Source organism: Prenolepis imparis, unplaced genomic scaffold (genome assembly GCF_030444845.1).
Source record: "Prenolepis imparis isolate NDT839.2.m4 unplaced genomic scaffold, iyPreImpa1.0 SCAF_11, whole genome shotgun sequence".
Classification (NCBI taxonomy): domain Eukaryota; kingdom Metazoa; phylum Arthropoda; class Insecta; order Hymenoptera; family Formicidae; genus Prenolepis; species Prenolepis imparis.
This window is the reverse complement of record NW_028141169.1, coordinates 13,652,047-13,668,039: the sequence shown is the minus strand read 5'-3', so window position 1 is coordinate 13,668,039 and position 15,993 is coordinate 13,652,047. Positions and strand designations below refer to the sequence as shown.

Genomic DNA, 15,993 nt, shown 5'->3' with positions numbered 1-15,993 from the left:
CATGTACAGGGTGTCCCAAAAAGACTGAAATCTCGGAATATTGCGATAAATATAAATTATATAAAAAAAAGTTTCGGAGATAAAAACTATAGGGTTTAAAAATATACAGAGTGGGCTAAAAGTCTGGATACCGTCGAATATTTCGTAAACAGTGCATTTTAGAAAAAAATGTTTTAAATAAAAAATGTAAAGTTTAAAAATATTTATTTATGGATCTTATTACTTTGACCTTGGATGGCGTTGTCAAGGTTAGGGCACAAGATTATCTTGATTTTTTAAATGGAACCACCATATTTTTTTTTATACATGGATTCCCCGCATTATTCTGCATAAAAAGTTATAAGGGTAGGATGGTCAAAAAGCAAATATAATTTACAAGATATGTTATACTTTAATTTGATTCTTACATAAATTATGAAATATCTCCTAAAATATACATTGTCCGATGATCTTACCTTAATACACTTTTATGCACAAAATAATAAGAGGAATCAATTGATGTAAAAAAAACACATAATTGTGTTTTTTTTTGAAAGAAAAGTATGTAATTTACAACTAGCAGCTACATACTTTTTCTTAAAAACAACTATGTGTTTTCTTTACACGAATTGATTCTTCTCATTATTTTGTATAAAAGTATTGAGGTAAGATCATCGGAAAATGAATATTTGACAAAATATTTTATAGTTTATAAAAGAGATTATATGAAAAAGTATAAAATATCTCGTAGGTTATTCACTTTTTAACTAACATACCTTTATAACTTTTTATACAGAATATTGCGAGGAATCTATTTATATAAAAAAAATATTGTTCCATTAAAAAATTTATAGTGATCTTGCCCTGTACCTTGACAACGTCATTCAAGGTTAAAATGATAAGATCTGTAAATAGATATTTTCAAACTCTACAATTTTTTATTTGAAACATTTTTTTCTAAAATGCATTGTTTATGAGATATTCGACCGTTTCCAGACTTTTAAAACACTCTGTATAATAATTTATACTTGATTTATACTGTTATTCAAATTAGGAAATTTTTATACAAACACACACAGAGCGTTAAATAATATTATAAATAATATTATTTTGTATCAATAACATTAGTTTACAAAAAAAAATTTTTGTTTCATTAATTTTAAACCAGACAAGATGTTTTTTTATAGATTTTTGAATGCTGAAAACGATACCGCAAGCCAATTTTTACCAGCATGTCAGGTTTCCGAAATAATTGTTTAATATGCAAAAAAATGGCTTTTTTCAGCAAAGAGTTCTGTATTTAACATGACTAAAAAGTAAGATATCAAAATAAAAAAAATGCATTTTATAGGAGACGAATAATAGATTCATGATATCTGATCAGAATTTCCAGATAACGTTAACCTTTTTTACAAAAAAATCTTAAATATCGCAAAAAAGCCATTTTTTACACATTAAACCTCAATTATTTTGGAAAGGACTATGCCCAGTTTGGGCTCCTCGTGAACAGTCATGAGTCATATATTAATCGGAAGGGGGGGGGGGCACTCACGATGTACGAAACGAAGGGTTTTAATTGCCTCACTGAAGTCTCATTTTCCCCCTTCCAGAGGGATCGCCGTTACAAGAACAAAATCCGAATTTCTCTGACATGACGGCATAGATCACATCCAGGGACTTAGCCGGATGAACTGTATCAAATACATTCTAGACATATATTATTTTAATGTCTTTGGTACAATCCATCACCGCGGGGAGGTGCGCTGGACGCAGAGAATTCGGATAAAACCAGTGGTACATTTACATAGTCATAATAGCGAACTTTGAATAGTTCTAAGACTCAGGGGACTCGTTACAAGGTTCTGCCCATGGAAACTTTTAATCTTCTTATGATGCCCTACAATTCTAGCCACGTCTCATTGCTGTACACTGGGGGGCCAAAATCCATCTATAACTGGGCATAGTCTTTTGACGTGATAGTGAAATTTGGTTTGCGACATTTTCAGTATTCAAAAATCTATAAGAAACACTTTGTCTGGTTTAAAATAATTTTTGGCTGTAAACTAGAGTAATCGAAATATTCTCCGAAATGCGAAGTCTAAAGGAAGAATTTTGCGCTTCGAGATTTGCGTAACTTTAAACCAGCAATTCGTCATTGCAAGGAGTTTAGTGATGCGGTGACGATGCGAAGGGAAAGGAAAGAGAGAGACGGAGTAGAAGAGAAAGAGCGAGAGCGCATGTAGAGCCAGCCGGCCGGCAAGGGAGGAACGACGTTGCGGACTATCGACCCGGTCTTCGCTCCAGTTCGACGCCTGCGCCTGCCTCTGACAATCCCTCCTACCGCCTCCGCAGACCGTCTTGCCGGCGATGCGGCGCTCTACGCAACGTCGGTGCGGCGACAGTGGGACCAGCAGTGCCTCTCACGGTTTCGTTCTCGCTCTGCCCTCCGTCTCATCGTAACGACTATTCGTACGTGTGTCCGGAGTGTCACCTGAGTGCTGATAGGCATACACACACACACACACACGCATACACGCAGACACATACATAGAAATATTTCAATATTTGAACATCATTGTGCATCAAGTCCATTTCTACCTTAATTTGTCTCTGTCCTTCTCTTTAGCTATATATTCTTCTCCGTATCTCTCTCTTACTTGTCATACACGCTCGCACGGATATATTAACGTGAATCACTATCGCTCTATGTGTCACATTCACTCATAGACCGACAGCGTAGAAATGATTGGGCTGGCGATTATTTTACCCTTTTACGATCGTCACTTTTATCTATGTCATGTACGCAACAGGAAAATTTAATTAGTGCTAACAGATGCGACCGGCCATCGTACTTGATACCGGTGTCTTTTTCTCTTCCAAGGTTCCTTTCCAAAGATATTCATGTAGGTGTATACACGTAATACACACACACACACACATACACATACACACACATACACACACATATATATATATGTGGAGAAAACGAGCCAGTCAATTGACAAGGTGTCGAAGATATTCTGACACAGCCGAGACAATGAAATAAATGAAGAGAAAGAAAGAGAATAAATGATAGAAAAAGAAAAAGGGAGAAAGAGAGAGAGAAAATTTATAAAAAAGAGAAAGAAATCTTGTGCGTGACAAACAGAAAATTTATCAGACTGAAGATGAGGAAGTGGTAAAGCGGAAAAATGGTCGACTTCATTAGTTTACCTCATTTTAGTCTACCTCATTTTTGTCCTGTCATCTTTTTCTCATCAGCAATCATTCAAAAAAACCTTGACGATTTTTACTGTCACGCACTGTCCGTTTTTCCAATGATCTGTTAAATGTTATTAAAATATGTATTTTGTTGGACCTCTTAGAAATTTCATCTGATAAGTATAATGTATAATATGTATAAACTATTAATTAGTTAATAAATTTTATTTTATTAATTCTATTACGTCTTTTTTTAAAACTCAATTTGAAATGTCTTCATTTGTGACTTGTTATATAAGAACTTACTGATCAATTCTTTGGTTCTCTCAGGAATTTTTCACGATAATTTGTTCTGATTCCCTTCTTATTTTTCTAGTCCGATCTATTTCTAGTTTGTTTTACACGTGCAATTATTCTACGGTCATGCAATTATCTTACAAGGAGATTATCTTTGTTTTATCATCTCGTCTTCATCATTTCCTTCCATTATTGTGGCTTCTGGTATCAATCATTTTATGATGCCGGATGCTACTCGATTATAATCCTAAATTGTGAATGGAATCCATTTTTTTTTCTATCTGATAAAAATCTGATTGTATGTGTGGATGCTGGCATTGCATCTTATTACGTACATATACATTCGCGCATGTGCACACATACATCGGTGATATAACTTTCTCACACAAGCGGTACCTCTCTGTCTCTCATTAAATAAATAAATAAAACAAATAAGACATCTGAATTTTCTTAATCTTTAGATTAAAGAAAATAAAGATATACAGTTACTGATTTACGCAGAAAGTATTTTTGCTCATTATTATTTGCGGAGCTTTAAGATCAATATAGTTTTTCTTTTGTATATGGCAAAAAATAGTTTCTCCTTTTATAATTTTGTAAGTGTTTTACTAAACGTTTTATTTATTTTGTATAATATATATTTTTTTTTCTATATCACGTATATTTTTTTAAATTATACAAATAATGTGTTCAACATGGTTTTAAATGAGGATATTATTTAAATATTCTATAAATCACAATGTATATGTATGTGTATATGTATCCGTATGTATGTGTATTTATGAGTAGATACAAATTAACTTATATACATAATACAATTATAAGAGATAATTTTTTGCATAAAAATAAGTTAGAAATATAAAACAAAATTTTTTAGAAAAGTTTTCGTATTTAAAAAAATTAAAAAGTGGAGACTTAATAATATATTTACACATTTTTTAAGCTTGAACGATTTCTAATGAACGATTTCTTGAACAACTTCATAAGTATGTTTCCGAATTTATTTCGACAATCGCTCTATCACACACAAAATATATATAACAAAATATAACATTGGATAGAAAAAATAAAGTTTTAAAATAAGAAAAAATAAGTTTAAACAAGATTTTATGTTGTATGTCGTCATAATTGTTTTAATAATATTATTAATATATAAATATAACAGCACATTGTTCCATTTAGCAAAATAATATAAAATAATTTATATGCTTCTGAAGAATTTATCTTTATACTTCGCATATACTTCACACAATATAATTTCTTCAGAAACAAATTATTTTATTTGCTGTTATATTTAAGTTTTAATAATTATTATCAAAATAAATATGACAACATACAACATAAGATTATTATGGTTATTCAAGTTTAAGAAATTATTATAAATTTTGTTCAAAATATTGTAAATTTCTTTCAAAATTTCTAATTTTTTAATTACTTTTAATTACTTTAGAGGCATTTCGAATTTACTGTAAATTGTCTACATATTATTATATTTATCGATTAAAAATATACTAAGCTTTCTTAAGATAAAAAATTATAGTTGAATTATAAGAATCGGAAATAATGTTTATTTCATTTAAATCTTTCATCAAAGAATTTATTTTAATTTTGTTTGACAATGGATGAGCTAAAGCTCCATCATGTACGAATCATTCTTATAATCTTTCAATAAGATGTATTTATCATTTAAAATCTGAGATAATTTATTTATCAAAAAATTTTAACAAACTCAAAAATTTATCTACACTTAAAAGATTTTTTTCGACTCTTAGTGAAGTGTAGTGAATCATAAAACATACACAAGTGATATCGAAGATTTTGACGAAAACTTTGAGTGATCAGCTACGTTCCGGTCAACTTAACAAATTTGTTTTAAGTTAGGATTACTTGCTTCAAAAATCACGTAAAGTTATTAGAAACAATAGAAATAACTTTGATAATTAAAATGGTTAGTTTATGTTAAAAAAATGGAATTCATTTACAACTCTGTTTTAATGAGCTTTTTGAAATAATGAAACGTATAATAATTTGAAACAATTGAATATAGGTGGATTAAATAGAATTGAGACCGACCTAATAATAATAATAATATAAAAAGTTCAATAGAAGATATTTTAAGATGATGAAAATGATGAAAAAAAGTTCTATTATGTAATGTATAATTTTATTTTCGAGCTCTCTCATCAAGGTGCAATTCAATAAATTGTAAAGTGGAGCATATGGAGTTTATTAAAATAAAAATCTCGAATTGAGATTTATTTTAATTACTTGGTATCGGATTTAAAAAAATTGCGCTCTATGCACATCTAATCAGTTTCAAAAAATTAAATTAATTTTCTTTGAAATCGAAGCACATATCATCCACGTCTGATTCTTTTGAAATTTAAAATTGTAAATACATTTGACATATCTTCATAAAAAAAATTTAGTGGCATCAAAGCTGAAGATTTGTCATAATAAAAAGTTTTTCTACCGCCAACGATGGGAAAATTGAGTATTTAATCGCGTGCTAATATCACAATCGTTGTTATATAATCATATTATATTTGACATTATTATGAAAATATTCATACAGGATGACAGTTATGAAGTTAGTGTAATTATTCGGAATAAATAACTATTAAAAAATTAAATTAAGTACAAAAATCTATCAATTTTTATTAGCTTACAGTACGAAAATTATATAATGCAATTTGATAATGAAATTTTGCCTACTATATTTTTTTAAATGTAAATTTTGATTAGCAAATTTTTAAATATAATTTTTATATTTTTATAATACTAATAAAATTGACTTAAAACATTAAAATTTTTTATATCTATCTATTTTTTTCCAAATAACCAAATAATTTCCGTAACTTCCTCATTGTCACTTTGCATTGTATAATAAGTTTTGAAAAATTTAGTATGTATTCTCTTTCTCCCTCTCTCTTCTGATGGGTACTTTGAATTTGCTACTATAATTCTTAAAACATTAAAATATCTCGTTATTTAGATCTGCAGTACTTTTTTTTTACAGTGAAAAAGTTTTCAAAAATCTTTGACGGATCTTATGAGTTAAACGTTTTATAATATTATACGATGGATGTCTTTGAATATTTTTCTTCTATCTCTGAATATTTTTCTTGGTATAATTTGTTGCTGCAGCATAATAATAATTATTATATTATCCGATTATTATAATCATATCTATAATCTCGTTGAAAATAATCTGCGATTTTATTTAATTTCTAATTATTGTTGATATGTGAAATAAGAAGAGATCAACTGAAAGCAAAATGCTTAATTATTTTTCTTTAGCTGAAGAATAAGAATTTTTAAATTTATTGTATTTTCCAATTATTTTAAAAGGTTACTTAAAATAGTCGTCTGTTATACATGTGTGTGTATATGTATGTGTATGTATGTGTGAGAACATCATACTGTAGGACTTGTTATAGTATTTTGATTTGTAAATGTTAAAAATAATTTAGAATAATTTTCAGATTTAGTCTGTATATATATATATACACATATTTCTTATTTTAATTGTACATCTCAAATATGTTGATTATAACATATGTTTGTGATTTTAACGTATTTTTATATGTTTCTTCACTGAAGTTGTTTAGTTTAAAAAAAAATTAAAATGATTAATTTGGGTATTATATATATATATATATATATATATATATATAAGTGATTGTCAAGGTTACACATCAAAGTATTCTTGTAATTTGTAAATAGAAACTTTCATATTTTTTATTATATATTCTTATAATCAAAGCTAATATTAAGGCGTTTTTAAAATAATATAATTAAATTTTTTTTAACAGTAATTTCCTGAATTAGAAGCCATAAAAGTTAGCATCGGCTTTAGCATTATCCAAGTTGTAGGTGGAGATTGCACATTTGGATTTACATATTATCTTCGTATATATTTGGGAAAGCAAAGTTAAACGGAGTTAGTAGACTCCTATATAAACTTCGCGACCAATGCAAAATGTTGATGAATCGCAATATCAAAGTGATCTTAATAATATTAATAGAATCATGCAGTAGTAACGAACCACGAGGTTCTAATCTTGTGACACACACACATATGATCTTCACAACACTATATAACTTATATAACCTATACAACCTAAAATATATGTATACATACACACACTGGCGGATCCTGGGGGGTTAACCCCCCCTCCCTTGCAAATTAAAAGAAACAGTTTTGCTGAATCCGTTTAAAAAATATAAAATAAAGAAAAACAAACGTTAAAGAGCTATCAAATAATTTTGCAGACCCCCCCCCCCCATTATCGACATCAGGATCCGCTAGTGCATCATACACACATACATACATGATATACTTGTACATGCAGAGGGAGCAATTCGGAGCCCGAGCCTGAGCCCGAGCGCCGCTTACGAACACTGCCTAGAAGGCTGAAAGAAGATAAAAGTGGTATTGGTGAAGTGGTGAGAAGTGAATAAGGAGAAGAGGAGCCGCGTATAATAGTGTATTCTGTGTAATCGGCACCGAAGAGTCACATATTGCCCTTCTCGGTAGAACGCCCCTAATCTGTTAACGACACGGCGTGCGTGTCCGTCGTCGAGAAACAGCCCAACTTTGTGCATCGCTTGCTAACGTAGCAGCTGTGTGTCACTGTCCCACTGCCCCACACACCGCGGCCTCATGATTGGTTCATTCTGGAACCTCTGCCGTGCGTGCCCTTCAATGCCGATTGATAAGGTGAGAGAGCCGGAGAATTGTAATAATATAATTCGTATACAGGATGTTTCAGTTGTCACTTTTCTTGAATTAGAATACAGGATAGATATACCATTTTAATGTTCTATCCTAAATCTATCTTTTTTCCTATACTTTTTACAAAAAAATGTTTCGCACAAAAGTTGGTTGACTTTAAGGGGGACACAATAAAACAGTGATATAATTTATTTTTTTTTTTAATGGGAACTAATTTCTTTTAACAAAAGTTGTAGGTCTTACCGAGACAAATCCAACGAATATGTATTAGTAAAAGGTTTTCTTAATTTTTATTTAAGAAAAATGATGAGATTACTGAATTTCTCGAAAGTGGCGCCATCTGTAAACAAATTGATATCACATTGTCTTGTGTCTCCCATAAAGTCAAACAACTTTTGTGCGAAACATTTTTTTGTAAAAGACGTAGGAAAAAAATTTTATCAATTTTTATTAGACAATGTTCCTCTTGATCTATAAATATGTGGTATCAGTAGGATGACGTACTGATTCATAGAGTTAGCAATTGTATATATAAATATATATATATATATATATATATATATTAGACTATAAATTTTCGTGTATGTGGATACGATTAGACAAACCAATTGCATGACCGGTAAAATCGCTAGATTAAATGCCATTAGACTTTTCCTTTTGAGGCAGGATAAAGGATTTAGTCTATGCTACAATTTCTATTACGCCAGAGGATACGTGTCAATAAATTATCGGCGCTTGTACTTTGGTTAATGAATAAGAAGAATTGCATAATATGCAAGTCTTATTAATTCATAGATTCCAGTGCTTAAATGCAAACTGTGCACATTTTGAGTAATTGCATTAAATATGGCATTTCTTCAAAATTCTATTTAAAATTTTTAAATTCTATTAATAATCGGCAGTTATGTTTATTTATTCCTAAAAAATAAGTTAACAGACTGACTGACATACTCCTGTAATGTTGAAAAGAAAAAGAGATAGATTCTTAGCCCATAAACAGATATAAAAATGATTAAAGAGATAACGTTACTGACAGTTAAGACACAAAGGAAAAATTGTAATTATTGTAAATAAAAATTGTTGGTAAAGATGCAGATGACTCCCTCTCAATGACCTTGATTTTAACATATATCGTCAAGGTCATGACCTCGAGTAACTACCAAAAGGTTTTAGCCATCACTCGTTATTTATTAAAAAATTATTAACAATTAAAGTGAATAAGAACAAGTAAATGCGACAATCTGAGCTTTTCTGAATTCTATATTGATTGTATATTTAAGTATTTAAATGAGAATACGTAGGAAGAGGCTCAGCTCTTCAATCCAAGCTAATTTCTAATTTGAAGGTAAAATTAAGTTTAATTAAGTTAGAATTTTTTTTTGGGTACAGGGAAAGAAGGTTCACCCCCCCCCCTCCCCAGTCTACATATTTACTTTGCAATAACTATATCATTGCAATTAAATATTAATTATGTATTTCTAAATATAATGTTAAGTTATATGTATAAAATCAAAACAAATAATTATTGTGTTTAATATTTCAGAAATTCAAGTATGTGTTTAACAATAAATATCTATCTAAGCGTGTGTACGTGTATACATATGATGTGTATCTGTGTGCGCGCGCGCGTGTGTGTGAACACATTTAGCTCAATGTAAATAAATAATATAATAATTTAATTTAAATAATTTAATTTATACGGTTTATAATTTTATTTATTTAAAAATTAGAGTATATATTAAGTAGATAATAAACGGATAATTTTCACTCATTCGGACATTTATCCATCCGATTTATGAACAAGTTCAGTTTAATATTTGAATTCATTGTATTGAGATTATATCAAAAATTAAACTGATAGAAGTATTGTAGTTATTATACTTTTAATCTTATTAATCATTCTTTGCAAGTTGTATATCGTTCTCATGAATAACAAAATAATAAGCAAACAAATTAGCAACTACTTCATATTTGTTTTTTTTCTAATGTTTCGGAAAAGTTGCTGTAATACATTTCTCATGAAATATTAAAGTTATATAATCCTAGAATGCTCTACAATATTACGTTGCAATTTGCCACATTGTAATATTGTTGCAATGTAATTGAAATGTCTTGAACTGTACAAACATATATATACAAAGTGTCCGATAATTCGCGAACCACCTTTCGTGTGCAACTAGAGCGTATTATATATCAAATTTAGGGTACTAACAATAAGAGACACAAAAATTTTAGTCGATAAAATTCTTTTAATCACTTTGCGTAATTTTTTTCGAAGTTTAAATAAAAAAGAAAAAATTCGCAAATTTTTACGTTATTTTCACCTATTTGTAAAATGTCCATAAGTTAAAAAAAAATTCGGCCACTATATCATACTATAGAGCAAAGATTCAGCTTTAAGAATCTATTTTTAAAATTGCTCTACAATAATTTTTAACGGAGTTATGAACGATTAAAGTGAAAATGACCATTTTCTCTTCAATTCTCGATAACTTGATAACGAAAAATCGAAATTTAAATTTTCAAAAACGATTATGCAGGGAACTCTTCAGGGAAAACTTCAACTTTAACACAAAAAAGTAAAAAAAAAATTTTTAATTCTTTTTGTGCATGCGACACGTCCACAAAGTGAGAAGAAAATTTTCCATTTGGTTAAGTTCGTCGTTTTCTATATGTAAAAAAAGCAAAATTGAAAAAAGTAAAAAACAGCTGTGATCTTTTGAAAGTAGAGATTTTAAGCTTTAAAATTCTTTTTTTAAATTTAAATTCCCATTTTCTAAAACAAAGTTATAGCTGTTTAAAATTTGTCTATTTTTTAGACAATTTTTTTGATCCTTTAATTGTTTTGAGGAGTATATATTATGTCTAGGATTGTTCTGCAACGCGCGCAAAGGAAGAGAAAATTTTGCTCCGAGATTGAACAATAGACAGGCAAAATGAAAGGATAATATTGATAATAATCACAGATAGTTAAACTGGCGCGTTAGAAAAACATACGACAAATGTTGATGTAGACTAGTAGAAATACTGTAGTTAAAAATGTTAAAAATGAAGCGAATCAAGAATAGAATGTTTGACTGTATATTTACTACTTTTTGCGTCACATGATTGAAAGCCTGCCAAGCTCTTATTATTTTGTACTTATGTTATATATACATATCTATCTTTCAAAAGACATGAAAAATGTAAGAGAATAATAGGTATTATATCTCTTTACTATAAATCCCTTTGACTTAAAAGTAATTTTAACAGGTTTACTACGTCATCAGTTAAATCCAATCAAAAATCTTCTAATATTTTTTCTATTGGAAAAATACTTACAATATATTTTAAACTGTAGGAGCTTACATATATAAACTATAAGAAAATAATCTGAAGTAATTTTTAATCGACTGAGAACTTTAATTTTTATTTGTCATATTTCGTAAAATTGTATCTAAAAAATCGAGTTTTTAAAACAAATACATTTCTTTTTAAGCATTTTCAACGAAGATAATAATGTGCATTACATAACCAGAAACATAAACACTTTATTCGTTTACTTTGGCAAACATTCATTAAGTGAAAGTCAATTTAATGAATGATTTACACAAAATTGTTGCAAATATTCTTTGTATTGTAATTATTAGATGCGATATTTGACTCTGCGCTTAATTGTAAATGCATCATAAATAAATTCTAATTTATATTTGAGCTATCCTCGTAAAAATATATAAATATATATAAAAATGAATAAGAAAACGAAGAGGAATGTTAAAAGTATTAGAATTGATAGCTCGATTGTGTTAAAACATTTTACAAGAATGAAGGATAATGTATTGTGGTTAATATTAAATAAGCTTATAACTGTTAACTGAAATATATATATTTTTTTTTTACATAAGTTGAGAGAGAGAGAGAGAGAGAGAGAGAGAGAGAGAATATCTCTTTATCACTTTTATATATAAAAATATTAACAATAAAATAGAAAATCATGAAAAATTAGTGTTTACGAGAGAGTTCATAATTTATTTCGATATGGATTGTACACAAAATATGTGTGTATTATTTTGTAAAGTGTTCGATATTTTATAATAATTTTACTTTTATATTTTTACACGAAGAATGGGATTAATTGTTATAAATGTATAATTATTATAAATACATAATTAAACAAAATACGCAATTGTATTTTGCAAGTTTAATGCACTTGTATAGAGATATCAAACAATTTTATTAATTATTCCATGGTAAATGTAGCATATATATTTTAATAGAGAAATGAATATTTTATAAAAATGCGAGTTTCAAAATTCAGTATAATCAAAATAAGAAACTAGGAAATATATAAATTCTCTCTCTCTCTCTCTCTCTCTCTCTCTCTCTCTCTCTCTCTCTCTCTCTCTCTCTCTTCTTGATTATTATGAGTTTAAAATGCTGTATCCATTATCATCCATTTTTGTCTGTTAGGTACAATTCTCAAATTGGTATGGTTTTTAATATTTCTTTGTCATATTCCATGAAATAATGTTCTTCGACATATATTATCAATATATTATCATATGATCTAACAATTACAAGTTTTCCCTTATTGTAAGATTAAGAGATAAATGGATTGCAGATCATATTTATGATATAACGTAATAGAATTTACACATTTTATATTTTTGCAATTTATTAATCTTAAAATATTAAAGATTTAAATTCGTGCAAAAATTATATCGTGAAATCGCTATTCTTTTTGTTATAGCTATGATTTTAATAATTAATTAAAAATTTATAATTGTGTTCCATTATAATTATTGTTCTATAATTAAAATAATGCATCTTATACAGAATTTACAATACAAATTGTCAAGTTATTTTCAAGAAACTTTCTTATAATTTAAGGGAGCGTGTCTGCTATTTAATACTATTTGTAATTCTTTGTAAGACCTTGCTTCGATATGGTATCGCTAATGTCGAATCATAATTGTCGTTGCTATGGCGAAAATGCGACGGAAAAAGTCGATTTTTGTGGGTGGAATGTGGGTAGAACCAGCACTGCGCCACTCTCATATCTTCGCTGATATTTGCAACATTTAGGGCAAGTCGTTGTATAACACATTTACTTTTATTACTTACTCTCTGCCACATACGCTTACGTAACTGACACGGGAAAAAAATGTCAATATAATTCTAAAATCAATTTTATATTATATACAAAATATATACATTCAGTTTTCGTACTCTTATCTTAATACTTTTATGCACAGAATAATGAGACCAATCAATTGGTGTAAAGAAAACGCATAATTGTTTTTAAGAAAAAGTATGTTGCAAATTGTATGCATTTTCTGAAAAATAACTATGCGTTTTCTTTACGTCAATTGATTTGTCTAATTATTTTATGTATAAAAATATTAAGGTAAGATTTTCGAAAACTAAATATTTTACAGGATATTTTGTATTTTATGTCAAAATACTGTAAACTTTAAGCATTATAATTCAAAAAGGACTGAATGAAAAATACTTTATTATATTATAGTATTTTGAAAAACTCGAGATTAGCTACAAGAATGTGCAATAAAAAATAGGGGTCTTTATTAAAAAATTTCAAAGTAAATTTTACATGGCCTTAACATTGCTATTCATAGTCACACTAATATTACTATTTAATGCGCTACTTAAAACTCTATAACTTTTATTTGAAACATTTTTTTCAAAAATCTTTTGTTTTCGAGATATTTGACTGTTGCGAGACTTTTGGGGCACCCTATACTTTTAGAAAGCGTGCAAAATACATTTAAAGATATCTTGTATTATTTAATTAGCAATTAATATTTGCATAAAATTTTATGAATATTGGAGAAATCATGACTGAGAAAATAATTTTCTATTTTTATTTTTATTTTAATTTTATAAAAATAAAAATATTAATATACTTTGCAATATTTTATTATGCATATTAAATATACTTTGGTGCATACTTTGGTACTAATCACACACCTTCTTGTGCTTTGCAATCGTATTTATTTTTTATTAATAATTTTTTAGAATATTCTATGTTACTTTGTATATTTGGAAATATAATTCAATGTTGTTTGTAAAATGTACACAATGGCGATCGTGAGTATCAAATATATATTTAGACATCGTTTATAATAGCAAATTCCTCTGATGTTTATTGTTATTTGTGCAATTATGTCGATATATTCGCACGAAAACCTCCGGAATAGAAAGTTGGACTTTGTCATTAAACTTCGCAGACAAATTTACGAACGTACACACTGTGACTGCACTTGGAAAGTGATACTGAACGTTAATGTTGATAGCGGTTGAAACTTGTTTAAGTGTTAAATACGACACGTGATACTCGCGTGCTAATTGCCGCGAAACTTTCTCGTGTGTGAAACTTAACGAAGTTATATGCGAGTCATTTTTGCAAAAAAAAATGAACTTTGCTTGTCTAAAAGACATCATATATAATCGCAGAAAAATTAGATTAATAAAAATAAACCAGATAAAATAGATAGAGAAGCAAATAAAAATATATATAATTAACAAGAAATAAAATATAAAATAATAAAAATTAATACTGTTACTTCAACTTACAATTAGCTTTAATTTCTTTTTTAAATGTGGACATGGTTAAGATCATAATAATAGTTATAATAATCTTTGTCAAAGCTAATTAAAAGATACACGTGCGGTAAACAGTGTAGAAATTATTCTTTCTTATCAAATATTATTTATTTCCTATGTTCTAATTTTGGATTATCATCAGCAACTGTCAAATACAGATAAAATAAATCTTATGAAGCGTGAATTATCAACTCAAATTCGCATGAAAGTACTTCTACATTATTACAATATTACAATGGAATTCATCAAGTTTATAACTCCTTTTGTGGTAGGTAGATCTGCACTGTACAAGTAAATATAGGGCCAAGAACACTTTGTTAGGAAACTCCAGAGTGGATTTTGTATAATTGTGTCACTACATCATTCTGTTTAATTAATTGTAAAAAAAAGATAATAAACAATCTTACAATTAGACATAATTGTAAGATTGTTTATTTTGCAGATAAGAATTCAGTATAAGCAATAATATAAGTGGAGCAGTTAATTTTATGTTATAAAGCAGATCATTATGCAACTCCGCGTATCAAAAGTTTGAAATATATCGAGAAAAACCGCTGAGCAGTATTTTTTTGCTTCCATTTCATTATTGATTATTCTGATGATCTTATGAATTTGATCAACGGCGAAGTGTTTTCATTTGAAATCAAATTGATGAGTTGATATAAGTTGCTTTTCTTCAATGATTGGCATAACTTTAGTTTAGAAGTAACGCATTAAAGACTTTGAATGATATTGGAAGAAGAACTTATTTATAAGATTTGACATCATTTGCAGTTTTACCAAGCTTTAGGATTACAACGATTTGCGCCACTTTTTGTTATGATGGAAAATAACTTATTTCTAAGAGTCGCATTATAGGTATGACTGAAGAAGAAAAGTAACACCTTCATAAGATAGTTCCTTAAGTATTCTGCTTGTTATAAGATTACATATCCAGATTTTTTTAAATTTATGATTTATATATAATTTCATAAATTTCTTTTTTGGCAAAAGGACTAATGAACAATTTCACTTGGTGGGTCGCGTTAAGAACTTCATATACGTATACATTCTTTTTCTTCTAGGCTTATCTGTGTTTGTCTGTAGCTTGAGTTTGGTGTGAATATCTTAACAAGATGTGTGGCAAAGATGACTGCCTTCTCTCCATCACTTTTAGCCCAGTTTCCATCTAGCTT

General features: G+C 28.4%; 1 protein-coding gene across 9 annotated transcripts in view; it reads left to right on the top strand.

Annotated features, from left to right (window-relative positions):
• The window catches only part of LOC145943281 (uncharacterized), an 81,518-nt gene that overhangs the window by 12,791 nt on the left and 52,734 nt on the right, over positions 1-15,993 (top strand). For 3 of the 9 annotated variants that reach the window (XM_083050754.1, XM_083050755.1, XM_083050750.1), the window contains exons 1-2: positions 2,332-2,448; positions 7,833-8,200. The exons of 4 other annotated variants lie outside the window; for them this stretch is intronic. In XM_083050754.1, coding sequence (XP_082906880.1) covers positions 8,144-8,200 — 57 coding nt within the window. In that variant the 5' untranslated portion in view covers positions 2,332-2,448; positions 7,833-8,143. Of the gene's footprint in view, positions 1-2,331; positions 2,883-7,832; positions 8,201-15,993 lie in introns of those variants that run through there. 2 more of the 9 variants (XM_083050753.1, XM_083050751.1) reach the window with 2 other exon arrangements.